Source organism: Thalassophryne amazonica, chromosome 6, assembly GCF_902500255.1.
Source record: "Thalassophryne amazonica chromosome 6, fThaAma1.1, whole genome shotgun sequence".
Classification (NCBI taxonomy): Eukaryota; Metazoa; Chordata; class Actinopteri; order Batrachoidiformes; family Batrachoididae; genus Thalassophryne; species Thalassophryne amazonica.
Window position 1 is genome coordinate 113,804,530 of NC_047108.1, and position 18,140 is coordinate 113,822,669.

The window sequence follows — 18,140 nt, forward strand, 5'->3', positions numbered from 1 at the left end:
TATTTACATTTTACACAATGTCCCAACTTCATTGGAATTGGGGTTGTACATTTTTAAGAAAAAGTCTAAAATTATACAGTTCTGAACAAGATACAGTAAAACTGTCTCCTTATCCTGGTGGACCTGCACAGTTTATCGTGTGTGTGTGTGTGTGTGTGTGTGTGCGCACAGCATTTAAATCCAGGTTGTGTGTGTGTAACAGGTCTGACCATGAATCTGATGGACAAGGTCGCCGGCATCGTGGCAGCTCGGCACTGCAACACCAACATAGTCACCGCCGCCGTGGACGCCATCAACTTCCACCGCAAGATCAAGAAAGGTGAGGACAGACGAATGAATAAGAGCAATCAGTGACACTTAAAAAACCCACAGCTCTGAAGGAAACGCTCTAAAACGTGCAGCGATTTCACCCTTTATGACACTCTGCAGTTATGATTGTTTTGCTTCAAAGACTTGAATGGTTCTAAATTTCTAAAAAAAAAGTTACAAAGTTAAAGGCATTAGAGGACTAAACACTCTATACACAACTATGTAATTCTACAAGTGAATGTACATACAGGATGTCTGTAACAGTGTTTTTGACTATATCATATTGACTTCATTATGAAGTCCTTCTTACCCATCAATCACAAATATTTTACTAATCAATATACACTTCAGATAATCCATCTACGCTTCTTTGCCATTGAGACATATACTCAACAAAAATATAAACGCAACACTTTTGGTTTTGCTCCCATTTTGTATGAGATGAACTCAAAGATCTAAAACTTTTTCCACATACACAATATCACCATTTTCCTCAAATATTGTTCACAAACCAGTCTAAATCTGTGATAGTGAGCACTTCTCCTTTGCTGAGATAATCCATCCCACCTCACAGGTGTGCCATATCAAGATGCTGATTAGACACCATGATTAGTGCACAGGTGTGCCTTAGACTGCCCACAATAAAAGGCCACTCTGAAAGGTGCAGTTTTATCACACAGCACAATTCCACAGATGTCGCAAGATTTGAGGGAGCGTGCAATTGGCATGCTGACAGCAGGAATGTCAACCAGAGCTGTTGCTCGTGTATTGAATGTTCATTTCTCTACCATAAGCCGTCTCCAAAGGCGTTTCAGAGAATTTGGCAGTACATCCAACCAGCCTCACAACCGCAGACCACGTGTAACCACACCAGCCCAGGACCTCCACATCCAGCATGTTCACCTCCAAGATCGTCTGAGACCAGCCACTCGGACAGCTGCTGAAACAATCGGTTTGCATAACCAAAGAATTTCTGCACAAACTGTCAGAAACCGTCTCAGGGAAGCTCATCTGCATGCTCGTCGTCCTCATCGGGGTCTCAACCTGACTCCAGTTCGTCGTTGTAACCGACTTGAGGTGGCAAATGCTCACATTCGCTGCCGTTTGGCACGTTGGAGAGGTGTTCTCTTCAACTCTATGCGAAGGAGATGTGTTGCACTGCATGAGGCAAATGGTGGTCACACCAGATACTGACTGGTATCCCCCCCCCCCCCCCCAATAAAACAAAACTGCACCTTTCAGAGTGGCCTTTTATTGTGGGCAGTCTAAGGCACACCTGTGCACTAATCATGGTGTCTAATCAGCATCTTGATATGGCACACCTGTGAGGTGGGATGGATTATCTCAGCAAAGGAGAAGTGCTCACTATCACAGATTTAGACTGGTTTGTGAACAATATTTGAGGGAAATGGTGATATTGTGTATGTGGAAAAAGTTTTAGATCTTTGAGTTCATCTCATACAAAATGGGAGCAAAACCAAAAGTGTTGCGTTTATATTTTTGTTGAGGGGTTTTCCTTGACTGTGACCTTTGCCCTTTGACCAAACAACACCAAAATCTAATCACCTCCAGGTGTCTATCCCAACAGGTTTGAAAGAACTCCATCTGTCAGTTTTTGAGTTAGCTTGTCCACAGACATGCCTGACTGACACGCCAGTGAAAATGATACCCTGCTATTGTCACTTACTTCGCCAGTGCACATAATTATAATAATAATCACCCCAGACAGCACTGTGTTAACTTATCTAAACATTAACTGGTTTTTATGAGCATTTCTCATTTTACTTTGTGGTTTAACTGCCACAAAAATGTTAATTTGATTTGACAGTTTTGAATTACAACGCTTATTTTCTGTATCTTATTGTTGTGCTGCGTACCCAAGACAGGATTGTCCCTCGTGGATGTACATTAGAATTGATTGGGTCGAGAGTGAATCTGAGGCGCGTCCAGCTCAAGTTTCCTGTTTTCAAACTGTGTAATCTTGAGTGCAAAATAAGGTTGAGGGTGAAGAGAGATTGTATTTAATCTATTTATTAATTGTGGGTTTTGCTCTGGTATAACATAAATAAAGAAACCAGATGGCTGCGCTAAAACAAACAATGGGCTTGCAGACTTTGATGTTTTTCAAACAGATCAGTTTCCTCACAGAACACATCTCATCTGAGTCGAATCTAATGCTCATCTAAATAGCAACGTACCACGATCAATCACAGGCGGCTCTCAAAGAGGAGCTATTCATCTCTGGTCAGTATTTATTTTTGCTGTTTTTGGGGGTGGGGGTGGGGTTTGGTTGCATTCTTCTCTACAGAGCTCCCCACACAGCTTGGAGTACATATATCACAACACTGTCATAAAAATGATTTGGTAGCTGTTTTCAGCTACCGTATTTCACGGCATGTCGTGATTCAGCAGCATGAAATATACATTAATATATTGGTTTGTGATATTGTCAGGAAAAGCACCACATTTTCATAACGGGAGCCTAAATTCATTCTAATACATTCCGTGACGGCTGCATGAAATTAAAAGCAAAGTGGGGGGGGTTAGGGTTAGGGGAAGGAGTAGGGTTAGGTTATGGTTAAGGTTAGGGTTGGGGGTAGGAGTAGGGTTAATAATAGTGAGTTTAAAAAAAAACCGTCACAAAAATTTTAATCATTTTGTGACGGGAGCACAAAAAAAAAAAAAAAAAAATGAGACTGGGTTGGTTATCAAACATAATCTGTGACCTGATAGGTAGAAAAAACAAGTGGTTAGTTGACCCATGTGTGACCCCTCTGTCGGCACATGCTCTTTTTCTTTTCACTTTCGACGGCTTTACCATGATAATGAACATGCAAGAAATGAAGCCTTCATTTGCTTGTTCTTATAGCGGCTAGCTTTCTCAAGCGGCTGCCTCTATAAGGGGGCGCGTATGTCTTGTTGTTCATGTTTCTCACAAGGCCTGAGACTTTCATTCACAGGACACCGGGTTGGTGTCCCTGAAGTTGCAGTTGCAGTTGTAGTGCTCGTTTTCTGCTACGAGATGCCTCCATTCTCTCCACAAGTCATTTGTCGATTAGAATTCTTCTGAAGTTGAAAAATTAAGGTGAAAATGTGATGCACACGCAACCAATCAAAACGCAAGAACAGCACAGCTATAGAACGATCAGAGTGGAATTCTTAAGCAAGTGAACACACAGCAAGTGAACAGAAAAACTGAAGAGTGGAGATTTGGTGAGATCCACGTTCACGATGCCAAAATATGTCACCACGAAAAAAAAAAAGAAGAATCAATCATGATTGGTGTTAAAGGCAGAATCAACCCAATATCTGCTATTGGTGTTATGATATAAAAATAAATTAATCTTTAAAATCAGGATTAAAAGCATACTTTTTTGCATCAGTTTTTTTTTTGCTGCTGATCTTCCTGATGCTGGCCGTACCATTCATATGTGTACAGCATCTTGCAGATGCGTCATGTTTATTTCTGAGGATGTGCATGGCTGACTCACTTAACTGCCACAGAATGCACCGTGCAGTTTGTCCACCGTGCAGTGATCATGTGTCCACATGCAAAATTAAAAACATGCATGGAATTTTGCAGAGTTTAAGGCACATCTCTCAAAAACATACAGTGCATCTGGAAAATATTCACAGGACTTCACTTTTTCCACATTTTGTTGTTATTCCAAAATGGAGTAAATTAATTTGTTCTCTCAAAATTCTACTCACAACACCCCATAATGACAACATGAAAAAACTTTTTTTTTTTTTTTACATTTTTGCAAATTTATTAAAAGTAAACTAAGAAATCACATGTACATAAGTATTCACACCTTTTGCTCAATACTTTGTTGATGCACCTTTGGCAGCACAACCTCAAGTCTTCTTGAATATGATGCCACAAGCTTGGTGCACCTGTCATTGGGCAGTTTTGTCCATTCCATGAACCATCTCCCCAGTCCGAGGTCAAGAGCGCTCTGGAGCAGGTTTTCATCCAGGATGTCTCTGTACATTACTGCATTTGTCTTTCCCTCAATCCAGACTAGTCTCCCAGTTCCTGCTGCTGAAAAACATCTCCACAGCATGATGCTGCCACCACCATGCTTCACTGTAGGGATGGTGCCTGGTTTCTTCCAAACATGACGCCAAAGTCTTTGTCTCATCAGACCAGAGCATTTTGTTTCTCATGGTCTGAGAGTCCTTCAGGTGCCTTTTGTCAAACTCCAGGTGGGCTGCCATGTGCCATTTACTAAGGAGTGGCTTCCGTCTAGACACTCTACCATACAGGCCTGAATGGTGGATTGCTGCAGAGTTGGTTGTCCTTCTGGAAGGTTCTGCTCTCTCCACAGGGGAATGCTGGAGCTCTGACAGAGTGACCATCAATTTCTTGGTCACCTCCCTGACTAAGGCCCTTCTCCCCGATTGATCAGTTTAGATGGGCAGCCAACTGGTGGATCCCAACTGCTTTTAATTACACATGATGGAGGCTACTGTGCTCACTGGAACATTTCAAAGCAGCAGAAATGATTCTGTACCCTTCACCAGTTTTGTGCCTCGAGACAATCCTATCTCAGGGGTCTACAGACAATTCCTTTCACTTCATGCTTGGTTTGTGCTATGACATGCACCGTCAACTGTGGGACGTTATAGACAGGTGTGTGTCTTTCCAAATCATGTCCAATCAACTGAATTTACCCAAGGTGGACTCCAATTAGGCTGTCAAAACATCTCAAAGATCATCAGTGGAAACAGGGTGTGCCTGAGCTCAATTTTGAGTTTCATGGCAAAGGCTGTGAATACTTATGTACGTGTGATTTTGTATTTTTTGTTTGTTTGTTTGTTTATTTGTTTGCTTGTTTTTATTTGCAAAAATTTCAAAAACTTATTCACTTTGTCATTATGGGGTATTATGTGTAGAATTCTGAGTAAAAAAATGAATTTCATCCATTTTGGAATAAGGCTGTAACATAACAAAATGTGAAAAGGTGAAGCGCTGTGAATACTTTCTGGATACACTGTATGTAAGTTGCACCGGAGTATAAGTCACACTTTTTTTCTGTATGTGGGATTTACTTTTTAACAGAGCATTTCCCTGGGGGTGGGTTTAACAACAGACAAGAATTCATTTTATCTCATGTGCACGACATGTTATTTTTTTATTATTATTATTTTTTTTCAGATTAGAACCATCATACTATGTGAACATATATTCTTTGGTGCAGATAAGCCAATAGTTTCTACTCAGTGGCCTCACAAAAAAAAAATGAGCCTTAATCAAACAGACTTTTTTATTCCTTTAAAAAGACCATTCTAATTAATAATTGATTCGTGCAGAAAGTAGATTTTGGTGCTGAAGGTCAACCACGTGTGTGAGTCGGATCTCCAAGGAGGAGTCTGATAGAGTCCGTGCCGATTTTATCTTTAGCCCGAGCGATCAGAGCCTGCTCCTGATGGAGAAAACACACACACACTGGCTATAAACACAAAATTAAAACCATTTCTTCCGTTTTGCTTGTAGAGCTTCCTGGAAATTCAAAGTATGCAAGCAAACAAAGATGATGACAAAAAGCGCTGTGAATACTTTCTGGATTCACTGTATGTAAGTTGCACCGGAGTATAAGTCGTACTTTGTTTCTGTATGTAGGATTTACTTTTTAACAGAGCATTTCCCTGGGGGTGGGTTTAACAACAGACAAGAATTCATTTTAGCTCATGTGCACATGACAGCATGTGCTGTTACTTAACATCAGAACTTTTAAATTCCAAAAACTAAGCAAGATGGACTAATAAATGTGCACTGGACAACATATTGGATGTTATTTGAAGCAGTTTAAACAAAAGCAAACATCAGATGGACTCATATAGAAACCTGAACAGTGGATTTTGCAGGAAGCCCTCAACTTGTGGTGTGTGCCAAAAGGACTTTTCAGTTCCAAATATAAGCAAGATTCATAAGTGAAGGTATGTTGCACAACACACTGCTTGACATGTGACTCAGCTGTGCATGGATTGCTGGCTTACAGAGTTGGAAATTGCACAGTAAATACAAAAATACAAAATTTTTATCAGCTTTTTAATTAGGGAACATTTACTGTTGTTGTGTACTTTTTATTGGCCTTTATTTGTTTATTATTGGACTTTATTTTGTTGATGTTGATTCTAGTAAAAGCCTTATGTAAATACCTATTCTTCTTCTTCTTCTTCTTTATTATTATTATTATTATTATTATTATTATATAGACTTTTCGACTTCTCCCTTTTTCCCCCACTTGGAGTCACCACTCTTAGATCCAAGGTGGATCTGCATGTTGATTTGGCACAAGATTTACACTGGGTGACCTTCCAGGTGCAACTCCACATTACCTGGAGAATGGGCAGCAATTTGCATTGTAAACAAGCACAATAACTGCCTTGCCAACAGCGCTGCATTTATTATTATAATAATGATAATAATTGTTATTATTTACAAATGTGGGATTTTTGGGGGGGTTATAAGTTGCACTATAGTATAAGTCACAGGACCTCCCAAACTAGTAAAAAAAAATAAATAAATAAACGTGACTTGTACTCTGGAAAATCTGGCATATTTCTGCCCTTACAGTGCAACACCTTTTCTTTATTCATGCTAAAGTGGATCTATCAATCATAATGATTAGTTATAGGTGTAAAAGTTGTTGGTTTGTCAGTTGCTGTGAAAATGACTAGATTTTGGATGTCTCGCTGTTCAAATACTGTGAGAAGTTTCAAGCACAGGCAGACTGGGGTGCCATTCTACTCTGTTGCAGTCAAAGCCTGAGATTTTCCTGCTCACTTCATCCTGGGCTCACACCAACTGCAGTTTCTGTGTTCCTGTAGTTTTCTGATTTCCAGGTAGCCTGGTAATCAGAAAAATCTCAGAGCTCATGTTCAATTTTCTCTTCTCACTTGAGAATTCAGGAGTTGAGATTCAGGATTCGGGATTCAACCGTCTACCTGCATCTGAAGGATAAAAGGACACTTTTTTGAAGATAACGATGTATACAGGGGTGAAACTCTGAGACACTCAGAGACCGTCCTCAATGCCCCCTCTATTGGAAAAACATTCACAGCTGAACTCAGGTGACCCCCGTTGACCAATGACTCTTATGACCTTTCCTTGCATCAGTGACCCGAGAGGGTAAATATTTGAGCCTCTCACCAAACCAACTACAACTGATGAAGCTTTTGTAGATGAAGAGTGAAACATTTTGAAGGAAGATAACGAGTCCAGTTGACCGGACGCACACTAATACACCATAATCAATATGATATCATATTGGTCATTATAGCAGAGCCACTGGCAGCAGCACCTGGTTGACAATGACATGAGATGCGTCCATTTGTCAGTAATAAGGAGACAGACAATAATTTGCTTCAATGAAACATACAACAGAGGTTTAGTGTTGTGAAGGTGTCGTAGCACGGACCCACAACAGGGGGCGCAAATGAACGGACAATGAGTAAGCCAAAAGGTAACAATTTAATGTTGTGACAATACACAACGAAATGTGTCGTAATTCTCACAGTCAATAAACACCAGGTGACGTGTGGGCAGGCTCGAAGATAGAAGACGCCCGACGAGAGAGAAGCCGCGTCCCACACGGCCTCCACCACCAACGGTCTGAAGAACACCGGAGCCGCCAAGTCCCGAGTCCCCAGGTGGCCTCTGTCTTCGGCTGTCGACCCTGGTACTGCTGGCAGAAAACAGAAAGATGATGTATGAGTGTGAGTCCGCACACTCAGTAATTTACAGTCCAAACACAGTTGGGAGGGAGCACCTCCACCTCCAAATCACACACACTCGTGCAGCTCCTGGTCAACCACTTATCGGTTTTGGGGTGTGAGGCGAAGCCGTCGCAGTCACACCAAACGCCAAAAATCCCAGATAAGGAATACCAACAGGAAAAACAGCTGCAAAACAGATCAGATTATTATTCGCAATAATCACAGCAGAGAAGTGTACCTTGGTACTGGTAGTCGATTTCTCGGCGGGGAGGTGGAGTTGCAGTCCGGCTTTTATGGTAGTGATGATAACAAGTGACAGCTGGTGCAGAGGATGAGTGACAGCTGTCACTTCTTCTGCGTCTGGCACCCTCTCGTGCTTGGAGCCCGCACTCCAAGCAGGGCGCCCTCTGGTGGTGGTGGGCCAGCAGTACCTCCTCTTCAGCGGCCCACACAACAGGACCCCCCCCTCAACGGGCGCCTCCTGGCGTCCGACCAGGCTTGTCCGGATGTCTTGTGTAGAATTCGGCCAGGAGGGCCGGGTCCAGGATGAAGCTCCTCTTCACCCAGGAGCGTTCTTCAGGTCCATACCCCTCCCAGTCCACCAGATATTGGAAACCCCGGCCCTTACGACGGACGTCCAGGAGCCTGCGGACTGTCCAGGCAGGCTCCCCGTCAATGAGCCGGGCAGGAGGCGGCGTAGGTCCCGGAGTACAGAGGGGCGAGGTGTGGTGTGGTTTGAGACGGGAAACATGAAAGACAGGGTGAATCCGCAGTGAAGCCGGGAGTTGAAGCTTCACTGCGGCCGGGTTGATGATCTTGAGGATACGAAAGGGTCCGATGAATCTGTCCTTTAGTTTTGGGGAGTCGACACACAAAGGGATGTCCTTGGTCGAGAGCCACACCTCCTGCCCGGGCTGGTATGTTGGGGCCGGGGAACGTCGGCGGTCCGCATGGGTCTTGGCCCTCGTCCGGGCTTTTAACAGGGCAGAGCGGGCGGTCCGCCACACCCGGCGGCACCTCCTGAGGTGGGCCTGGACCGAGGGCACACCGACCTCTCCCTCCACCAGCGGGAACAATGGGGGCTGGAACCCCAAACAAGCCTCAAAAGGGGAGAGGCCGGTAGCAGACGAGACTTGGCTGTTATGGGCATACTCGATCCAGGCCAGATGGTGACTCCAGGCCGCCGGGTGCGCGGAGGTGACGCAGCGAAGGGCCTGTTCCAACTCCTGGTTAGCCCGCTCTGCCTGGCCGTTGGTCTGGGGGTGGTACCAGGACGAGAGACTCACGGTGGCCCCCAGCTCCTTACAGAAACTCTTCCACACCTGCGAAGAGAACTGGGGACCACGATCTGATACAATGTCCGATGGTATCCCATGCAGCCGCATGACGTGGTGGACCAGAAGGTCTGCCGTCTCCTGGGCTGTCGGGAGCTTCGGGAGGGCCACGAAGTGGGCCGCCTTGGAGAACCGGTCCACTATCGTGAGAATAACGGTGTTGCCCTGGGACGGCGGGAGGCCCGTGATGAAGTCCAGGCCGATGTGAGACCAGGGGCGATGCGGCACCGGCAGGGGCTGGAGGAGTCCCGTCGTCCTCCGATGGTCTGCCTTGCCCCTGGCGCAGATGGTACAGGCCTGGACGTAGTCCCGGACGTCGGTTTCCAGGGACGCCCACCAGAAGCGCTGCTGGACTACTGCCACGGTCCTACGCACTCCGGGATGACAGGAGAGCTTGGATCCGTGACAGAAGTCCAATACGGCAGCTCTTGCCTCTGGTGGGACGTACAGTCTGTTCTTGGGGCCAGTCCCCGGGTCCGGGCTCCTTGTCAGGGCCTCCCGGACGGTCTTCTCCACGTCCCAGGTGAGGGTGGCCACGACAGTGGACTCGGGGATGATGGTCTCGGTGGGGTTCGACAGCCCCGCTTTGGCTTCTTCTTCGTGTACCCGGGACAATGCATCTGGTTTTTGGTTCTTGGTCCCGGGGCGATACGTGATCTGGAAGTCAAAGCGCCCGAAGAACAGAGACCAGCGGGCTTGCCTGGGGTTCAGCCGCTTGGCGGTCCGGATGTACTCCAGGTTCCGATGGTCAGTGAAAACCGTGAAGGGCAACGATGCCCCCTCCAGCAGGTGTCTCCACTCTTCAAGAGCCTCCTTCACCGCAAGAAGTTCCCGATTGCCGACGTCATAGTTCCGTTCAGCTGGGGTCAACCTGCGGGAATAAAAGGCACAAGGATGGAGGACTTTATCAGCCTCCACGCTCTGGGACAGCACGGCTCCTATCCCTGAGTCAGAGGCGTCCACCTCTACTATGTACTGGCGATCAGGATCAGGCTGCACCAGAACTGGTGCAGTCGAGAACCGGCGTTTCAACTCCTGGAACGCGGCTTCGCACCGATCCGACCAGGCGAAGGGGACCTTGGTGGAGGTCAGGGCAGTCAGGGGGCTAACTACCTGACTGTAACCTTTAATGAACCTCCTGTAGAAATTTGCAAAGCCTAGGAACTGCTGTAGTTTCCTGCGGCTTGTTGGTTGGGGCCAATCTCTCACCGCCGCAACCTTAGCTGGATCAGGGGCGACGGAGTTGGAGGAGATGATGAACCCCAGGAAGGACAAAGAAGTGCGGTGGAACTCGCACTTCTCGCCCTTCACAAACAGCCGGTTCTCCAACAACCGCTGTAGGACCTGACGTACATGCTGGACATGGGTCTCAGGGTCCGGGGAAAAGATGAGTATATCGTCCAGATATACGAAGACGAACCGATGCAGGAAGTCCCGCAAGACGTCATTTACCAAAGCTTGGAACGTCGCGGGGGCGTTAGTGAGGCCAAACGGCATGACCAGGTACTCAAAATGACCTAACGGGGTGTTGAATGCCGTCTTCCATTCGTCTCCCTTCCGGATCCGAACCAGGTGGTACGCGTTTCTAAGATCCAATTTTGTGAAAATTTGGGCTCCATGCAGGGTAACAGAGGTAACGGGTATCGGTTGCGAACCGTGATCTCGTTCAGCCCTCTGTAATCAATGCATGGACGGAGTCCGCCGTCTTTCTTGCCCACAAAAAAGAAACCAGCACCCATCGGGGAGGTGGAGTTCCGGATCAGCCCGGCAGCTAAGGAGTCCCGGATGTAGGTCTCCATTGATTCGCGTTCCGGACGTGAGAGGTTGTACAGCCTGCTGGACGGGTACTCAGCGCCCGGGACCAAATCGATGGCACAATCATACGGTCGGTGCGGGGGAAGAGTGAGTGCCAGATCTTTGCTGAAAACGTCAGCAAGATCGTGGTACTCCTTTGGCACCGCCGATAGATTGGGGGGAACTTTGACCTCCTCATTAGCCGTAGTGCCGGGAGGAACCGAGGATCCTAAGCACTCCCGGTGGCAGGTTTCGCTCCACTGCGTCACAACCCCAGACGGCCAATCAATCCGGGGATTGTGCTTCACCATCCATGGAAAGCCCAAAATCACTCGGGAGGTAGAAGGTGTTACATGGAACACTATCTCCTCCCTGTGATTCCCAGACACAACCAAAGTCACTGGTTGTGTCTGATGTGTGATTAATGGAAGCAGGGTGCCATCTAGTGCTCGCACCTGCAATGGTGCCGGCAGAGCCACCAGAGGGAGCCCTACTTCCTTTACCCATCTGCTGTCCAGCAGATTCCCTTCAGACCCTGTGTCTATCAGTGCTGGGGCATGAAGGGTTAAATCCCCACAAAGGATGGTTACTGGGATTCGTGCAGATTTGCGGGGTTTTCCCGCGTGCGTGTTATGACCCACCCTTAGCCCAGTTTCTAAGGACGGGCGTTGTAGTTTGACCGTTTTAGGGCAGTCCCTCTGCATGTGCTCGCAAGAGCCGCAGACGAAACACTCCCCGCGGGCCAGCCTCCTTTGTCTAATGTTTGATTTTAATTTGGCCCTGCTCGTGTCCCTAGCCTCCTCAGCAGGGGGAGCTGTAGCCACACGGAGCTCTCTGGCAGTGAAGCGTGGGGACGACGTCATCTTATCGGAACCGGAAGGGGGAGGGACGACTCGTGCCCGGTCACGCCTCCCGGCCTGCTCCCGACGATGCTCATTTAAACGGTTGTCTAAACGTATAACCAAATCGATCAGCCCGTCCAATTCCCGCGGTTCCTCCTTGGCCAGTAGGTGCTCCTTAAGGACCGGGGACAGTCCATTTACAAAGGCGGTGCGGAGCGCAACGTTATTCCAGCCGGACCTCGCTGCCGCGATGCGGAAGCCGACTGCATACTCGGCTGCGCTACGACGCCCCTGTCTCATCGACAGCAGCACGTTCGAAGTGGTCTCGCCTCTGTTGGGATGATCAAACACTTGTTTGAATTCCCGTACAAACCCAGTATAAGACGTTAGGAGCCGTGAATTCTGCTCCCAAAGCGCCGTAGCCCATGCGCGTGCCTCTCCTCGAAGCAGATTAATAACATAAGCTACCCGGCTAGCATCTGATGCGTACATGACGGGGCGCTGTGAAAAGACGAGTGAACACTGCATGAGGAAGTCCGCGCACGTCTCGACACAGCCCCCGTACGGTTCCGGAGGGCTTATGTATGCTTCAGGGGATGGTGGGGGGGTTCGTTGAACGACCAGTGGAACGTTTGATACGGGCCCAGGACCAGCCAGAGGAGTGGCTGCAGCAGCGCTCTGATCGCGCGCTTCCACCCTGGCGGTGAGAGCCTCCACCCTCCGATTAAGGAGGACACTCTGCTCGGTCACTAATTCTAACCGGGCCTTGAAGGCGGTTAAGATCTGCTGCAGCTCACTCAACCCGCCTCCCGCTGACGCCTGCGCTCCTGGCTCTTCCATTGGCCGTTCAAGCTGAAGTTGACGCCCCTCGGAGTCCATGACGATGGCCAAGAAATCCTGTTGTGAAGGTGTCGTAGCACGGACCCACAACAGGGGGCGCAAATGAACGGACAATGAGTAAGCCAAAAGGTAACAATTTAATGTTGTGACAATACACAACGAAATGTGTCGTAATTCTCACAGTCAATAAACACCAGGTGACGTGTGGGCAGGCTCGAAGATAGAAGACGCCCGACGAGAGAGAAGCCGCGTCCCACACGGCCTCCACCACCAACGGTCTGAAGAACACCGGAGCCGCCAAGTCCCGAGTCCCCAGGTGGCCTCTGTCTTCGGCTGTCGACCCTGGTACTGCTGGCAGAAAACAGAAAGATGATGTATGAGTGTGAGTCCGCACACTCAGTAATTTACAGTCCAAACACAGTTGGGAGGGAGCACCTCCACCTCCAAATCACACACACTCGTGCAGCTCCTGGTCAACCACTTATCGGTTTTGGGGTGTGAGGCGAAGCCGTCGCAGTCACACCAAACGCCAAAAATCCCAGATAAGGAATACCAACAGGAAAAACAGCTGCAAAACAGATCAGATTATTATTCGCAATAATCACAGCAGAGAAGTGTACCTTGGTACTGGTAGTCGATTTCTCGGCGGGGAGGTGGAGTTGCAGTCCGGCTTTTATGGTAGTGATGATAACGAGTGACAGCTGGTGCAGAGGATGAGTGACAGCTGTCACTTCTTCTGGGTCTGGCGCCCTCTCGTGCTTGGAGCCCGCACTCCAAGCAGGGCGCCCTCTGGTGGTGGTGGGCCAGCAGTACCTCCTCTTCAGCGGCCCACACAACAGTTTAGTATTAGTATATTATAAGTATTAGCATATTATTAGGCACCACGGTGGCTTAGTGGTTAGTACTGTTGCCTCATAGCAAGAAGGTCATGGGATCGATTCCCACCTGTGGCCTTTCTCTGTGGAGTTTGCATGTTCTACCATGTTTGCGTGGGCTTCCTCTGGGAGCCCTGGCTTCCTCCCACATCCAAAGACATGCAGGTTAGGTGACTTGAAAACAAAAGTAAAGAGATCTCGATCTAAATGGTACTAACCTGGTTAAATAAAACTTAGATTAGTGTATTATTTTAAAATGGGAAATTTTAGTTCTGATGGTTGCACATAAAACCGTGACTGACGTTACATTTGTAAGGAGACTGAGCCATGTAAACCAGTCCTACACTGAACGTTGAAGCCATAAGTTCCCCAATCTTGTGTGTGAGCGTAGTTAAGATCTTGAGGTATTCAGGCAGGAAAGAAAAGATATCCAGTGATGTTTCTGTTGTTTAAGAAATCAAAAATATGAGTGTGACGGACGTTACCAAAAAAAAAAGACATGAAAATTTCCTCAAACTTTATGTCAAAATTGTCTGAATACTAGCACCAATTCATGATTGTGAACGCCAGGTATACAGGGGGAGCTGGCTGTTTCCACTCCCCCTACAGGCCCAACATTTTTACAGGTGCATGTAATAAGAACATATGTAAAAAAAAAAAAAAAAAAAATCAAATGAAAAAATTTAACAAAAACTAATAACCAACCAGGCAACTAATGAGTTTACCTTATGAATTTAACTTGTATTGTAAAGTTGTTGTTTTATAAATAAGTTCCATCCTTTTTCAGAATCTATAACTGAAAATAATCTTTGCCTGGTCATGTCCCATTTTTCATTGAATTGCCCAACTTTTGTGGGCTTGTATAATAATTGTTACTAATTGTAATGGCTCTTTGGCCGAGGTGTATTCAGTCTGCTCCACTGGCTGGAAAACACAGAAGGGAGGGGAGACCACCTGACCCCACAACAAAGAGAGCATTTAATTTGTGTTTGAGCAGGATTTTCTTTTTGTCATCATCTTTGTTTGCTTGCGTACTTTGAATTTCCACGAAGCTCTATAAGCAAAACGGAAGAAATGGTTTTGATTTTGGGTTTATAGCCAGTGTGTGTGTGTTTTCTCCATCAGGAGTAGACTCTGATCGCTCAGGATAAAGATAAAATCGGCACGGACTCTATCAGACTCCTCCTTGGAGATCCGACTCACACACAGTGGTTGACCTTTAGCACCAAGATCTACTTTGTGCACCAATCAATTATTAATTAGAATGGTCTTTTTAAAAGAATAAAAAAGTCTGTTTGATTAAGGCTCATTTTTTTTGTGAGGCCATTGAGTAGAAAACTATTGGCTTATCTGCACCAGAGAATATATGTTCACATAGTATGATGGTTCTAATTTGAAAAAAAAAAAAGCTCAAACAACCCTGAGATGGAACAAAAGATAGATTAAAGTTTTCTCATCCAGATCTGAGGCGCCGATGCTTATCCCTGGAGTCTGTAACATAAAGCAGATGACAGTCTACGACTGTCCTGGAGTGGACACTAGTCCTTCGCAGCACTCGTCCCCAGCCAAGACCAGTACCCATATAGAGCTGGGCCTGACTGGGATTATGATGGTGAGGGGTCTTGTCCAAGCACACAGACAGGTAGAGGTCACATCTGGCATTGAAGTGGACATTGTGGACTGGACAAAGACAATTTTTGGTAAAAAATAAAATAATATACAGGTATCATGCTTGAAAGTGGAGGAAACCAGTGTTGGGTGGTAGAGTAAAACCAAGAGAGCTGTATGAATAACTCTCCCCTGACCCAGAGGGGACAGTTCACGCTTTTCCAACAGGGTGGACTGTCCCCTCTGAGTCAGGGGAAAATGATTACCCCAAGTAGAGGACTTAAAGTATGTCAGGGTCTTCCGGGAGTTGTTGCAAGACTTTGGTGAGGATGCGGAAGTGAGGGAAGAGTTGCTTGGTTTGCTGTCACTGTGACCCGGACCTGGATAAATGGTGGAAAATGAACGACTAAATGAAAGAGATGTTACTTCATGCTGCCTCACTGAGGCATATTGATGGTTGCTTTGGAGAGGTGGTGACATATCAGTTGCTTGCCTAAGTGGACCAATGTGGCTTAGTGGTTAGCACTGTGGATCTGCTCCTTTCTCTGCCCCTGAGCAAGGCAGTGTCTCTACATCTGAATTTGGTCCCCGGGCTCCGGACTGTTGCTGCACACTGCTCCTAGTGGTTGGATTGTGTCTAACTGTAATTAGGATGGTTAAATGCAGAGGACAAATGTTATTGTATATATTTATCTATGTACAATGACAATAAAGGCCTTTATTCTATTACATCCCCAGTTCCAGTGAAGTTGGGACATTGTGTCAAATGTAAATAAAAACAGAATACAATGATTTGCAAATCCTCTTCAACCTACATTCAGTTGAATGCACCACAAAGACAAGATATTTAATGTTCAAACTGATAAATTTTATTGTTTTTGTGCAAATATTTGCTCATTTTGAAATGGATGCCTGCAACATGTTTCAAAAAAGCTGGGACAGTGGTATGTTTACCACTGTGTTACATCACCTTTCCTTCTAACAACACTCAATAAGCATTTGGGAACTGAGGACAGTAATTGTTGAAACTTTGTAGGTGAAATTCTTTCCCATTCTTGCTTGTGCAAAATGTGGCTTGGGATTGTCTTGCTGAAATAAGCAGGGACGTCCCTGAAAAAGAAGTTGCTTGGATGGCAGCATGTGTTGTTCCAAAACCTGGATGTACCTTTCAGCATTGATGATGCCATCACAGATGTGTAAATTGTCCATGCCATGGGCACTAACACACCCCCATACCATGACAGATGCTGGCTTTTGAACTTTGCACTGGCAACAATCTGGATGGTCTTTTTCCTCTTTTGTCCGGGGGACACAACGTCCATGATTTCCAAAAACAATTTGAAATATGGTCTCATCAGACCACAGCACACTTTTCCACTTTGCATCTGTCCATTTCAAATGAGCTTGGGCCCAGAGAAGGTGACGGCGTTTCTGGATGTTGTTGATGTATGGCTTTAACTTTGCATGGTAGTTTTAACTTGCACTTGTTGATGTAGCGGCAAACTGTGTTAACTGACAATGGTTTTCTGAAGTGTTCCTGAGCCCACACGGTAAGATCCTTTACACAATGATGTCAGTTTTTAATGCAGTGCTGCCTGAAGGATTGAAGTTCACGAGCATTCAATGTTGGTTTTCGGCCTTGCCACTTACATGTATAAAGTTCTCCAGATTCTCTGAATCTTCTGATTATATTATGGACTGTAGATGATGGAATCCTAAATTCCTTGTAATTGAACATTGAGAAACATTGTTCTTAAACTGTTGAACTATTTTTTCACGCAGTTGTTCAAAAAGTGGTGATCCTTGCCCCATGTTTGCTTGTGAACAGCTGAGCCTTTTGGGGATGCTCCTTTTATACCCAGTCATGACATTCACCAGTTTCCAAACAGGTGTTCTTTGAGCATTCATCAACTTTCCCAGTTTTTTGTTGCCCTGTCCCAACTTTTTTGAAATGTGTTGCAGGAATCCATTTCAAAATGAGAAAATATTTGCACAAAAACAATAAAGTTTATCTGAAATTGAAATCTGTTTGAACATTAAATATCTTGTCTTTGTGGTGTATTCAACTGAATATAGGTTGAAGAGGATTTGCAAATCAGTGTAATATGTTTTTATTTACATTTTACACAATGCCCCAACTTAATTGGAATTGGGGTTGTAATACAAACAATTATTGTGGTTGTAGAAATGGATCGTGTTGGTTTTATAATAGTAAGTAAGTAAGTAAGTAAGGTTTATTTATATAGCACCTTTCAAGATAGAAATCACAAAGTGCTTCACATAAGAACAGAGAAATTAAAAACAGGAGAAACATAAAACCATAAAAACTAGGTAAAAGCCAGCCTATACAAAAGGGTCTTTAGCTTCACTTTAAATGTTTCAACAGAGTCCACGGAGCGTAGGTCCAAAGGCAATGCATTCCATATTTTAGGTGCCAACACCTCGAAAGCACAGTCTCCCCTGGTCTTCAGTCTTGTCCTAGGCACAACCAATAGGCCCAGGTCCGAAGACGTCAGAGACCTACTTGTCACATATGGATGTAATAGCTCGGTGATATAAGATGGCATTTGACCATGCAGAGCTCTAAAAGTCAGTACTAGAATTTTAAATTGGAGTATGAAACGGATGGGGAGCCAGTGCAAGGAGGAGAGGATTGGGGTTATATGTGACCTCTTTGATGACCTCGCCAGCAGCCTCGCAGCCGCATTCTGAACCGTTTGTAAGCGGTCCAAAGAGGACTTGCTAAGGCTAAAAATAGAGAGTTACAGTAATCCAAACGTGATGACAAATGCATGAATGATCATCTCCATCTC

General features: G+C 45.8%; 1 protein-coding gene across 1 annotated transcript in view; it reads left to right on the forward strand.

The window, feature by feature from the left end:
* acot7 (acyl-CoA thioesterase 7) overlaps positions 1-18,140 on the forward strand; it is a 207,699-nt gene that overhangs the window by 144,421 nt on the left and 45,138 nt on the right. The window contains exon 7 of the mRNA XM_034173174.1: positions 203-319. Coding sequence (XP_034029065.1) covers positions 203-319 — 117 coding nt within the window. The remainder of the gene's footprint in view (positions 1-202; positions 320-18,140) is intronic.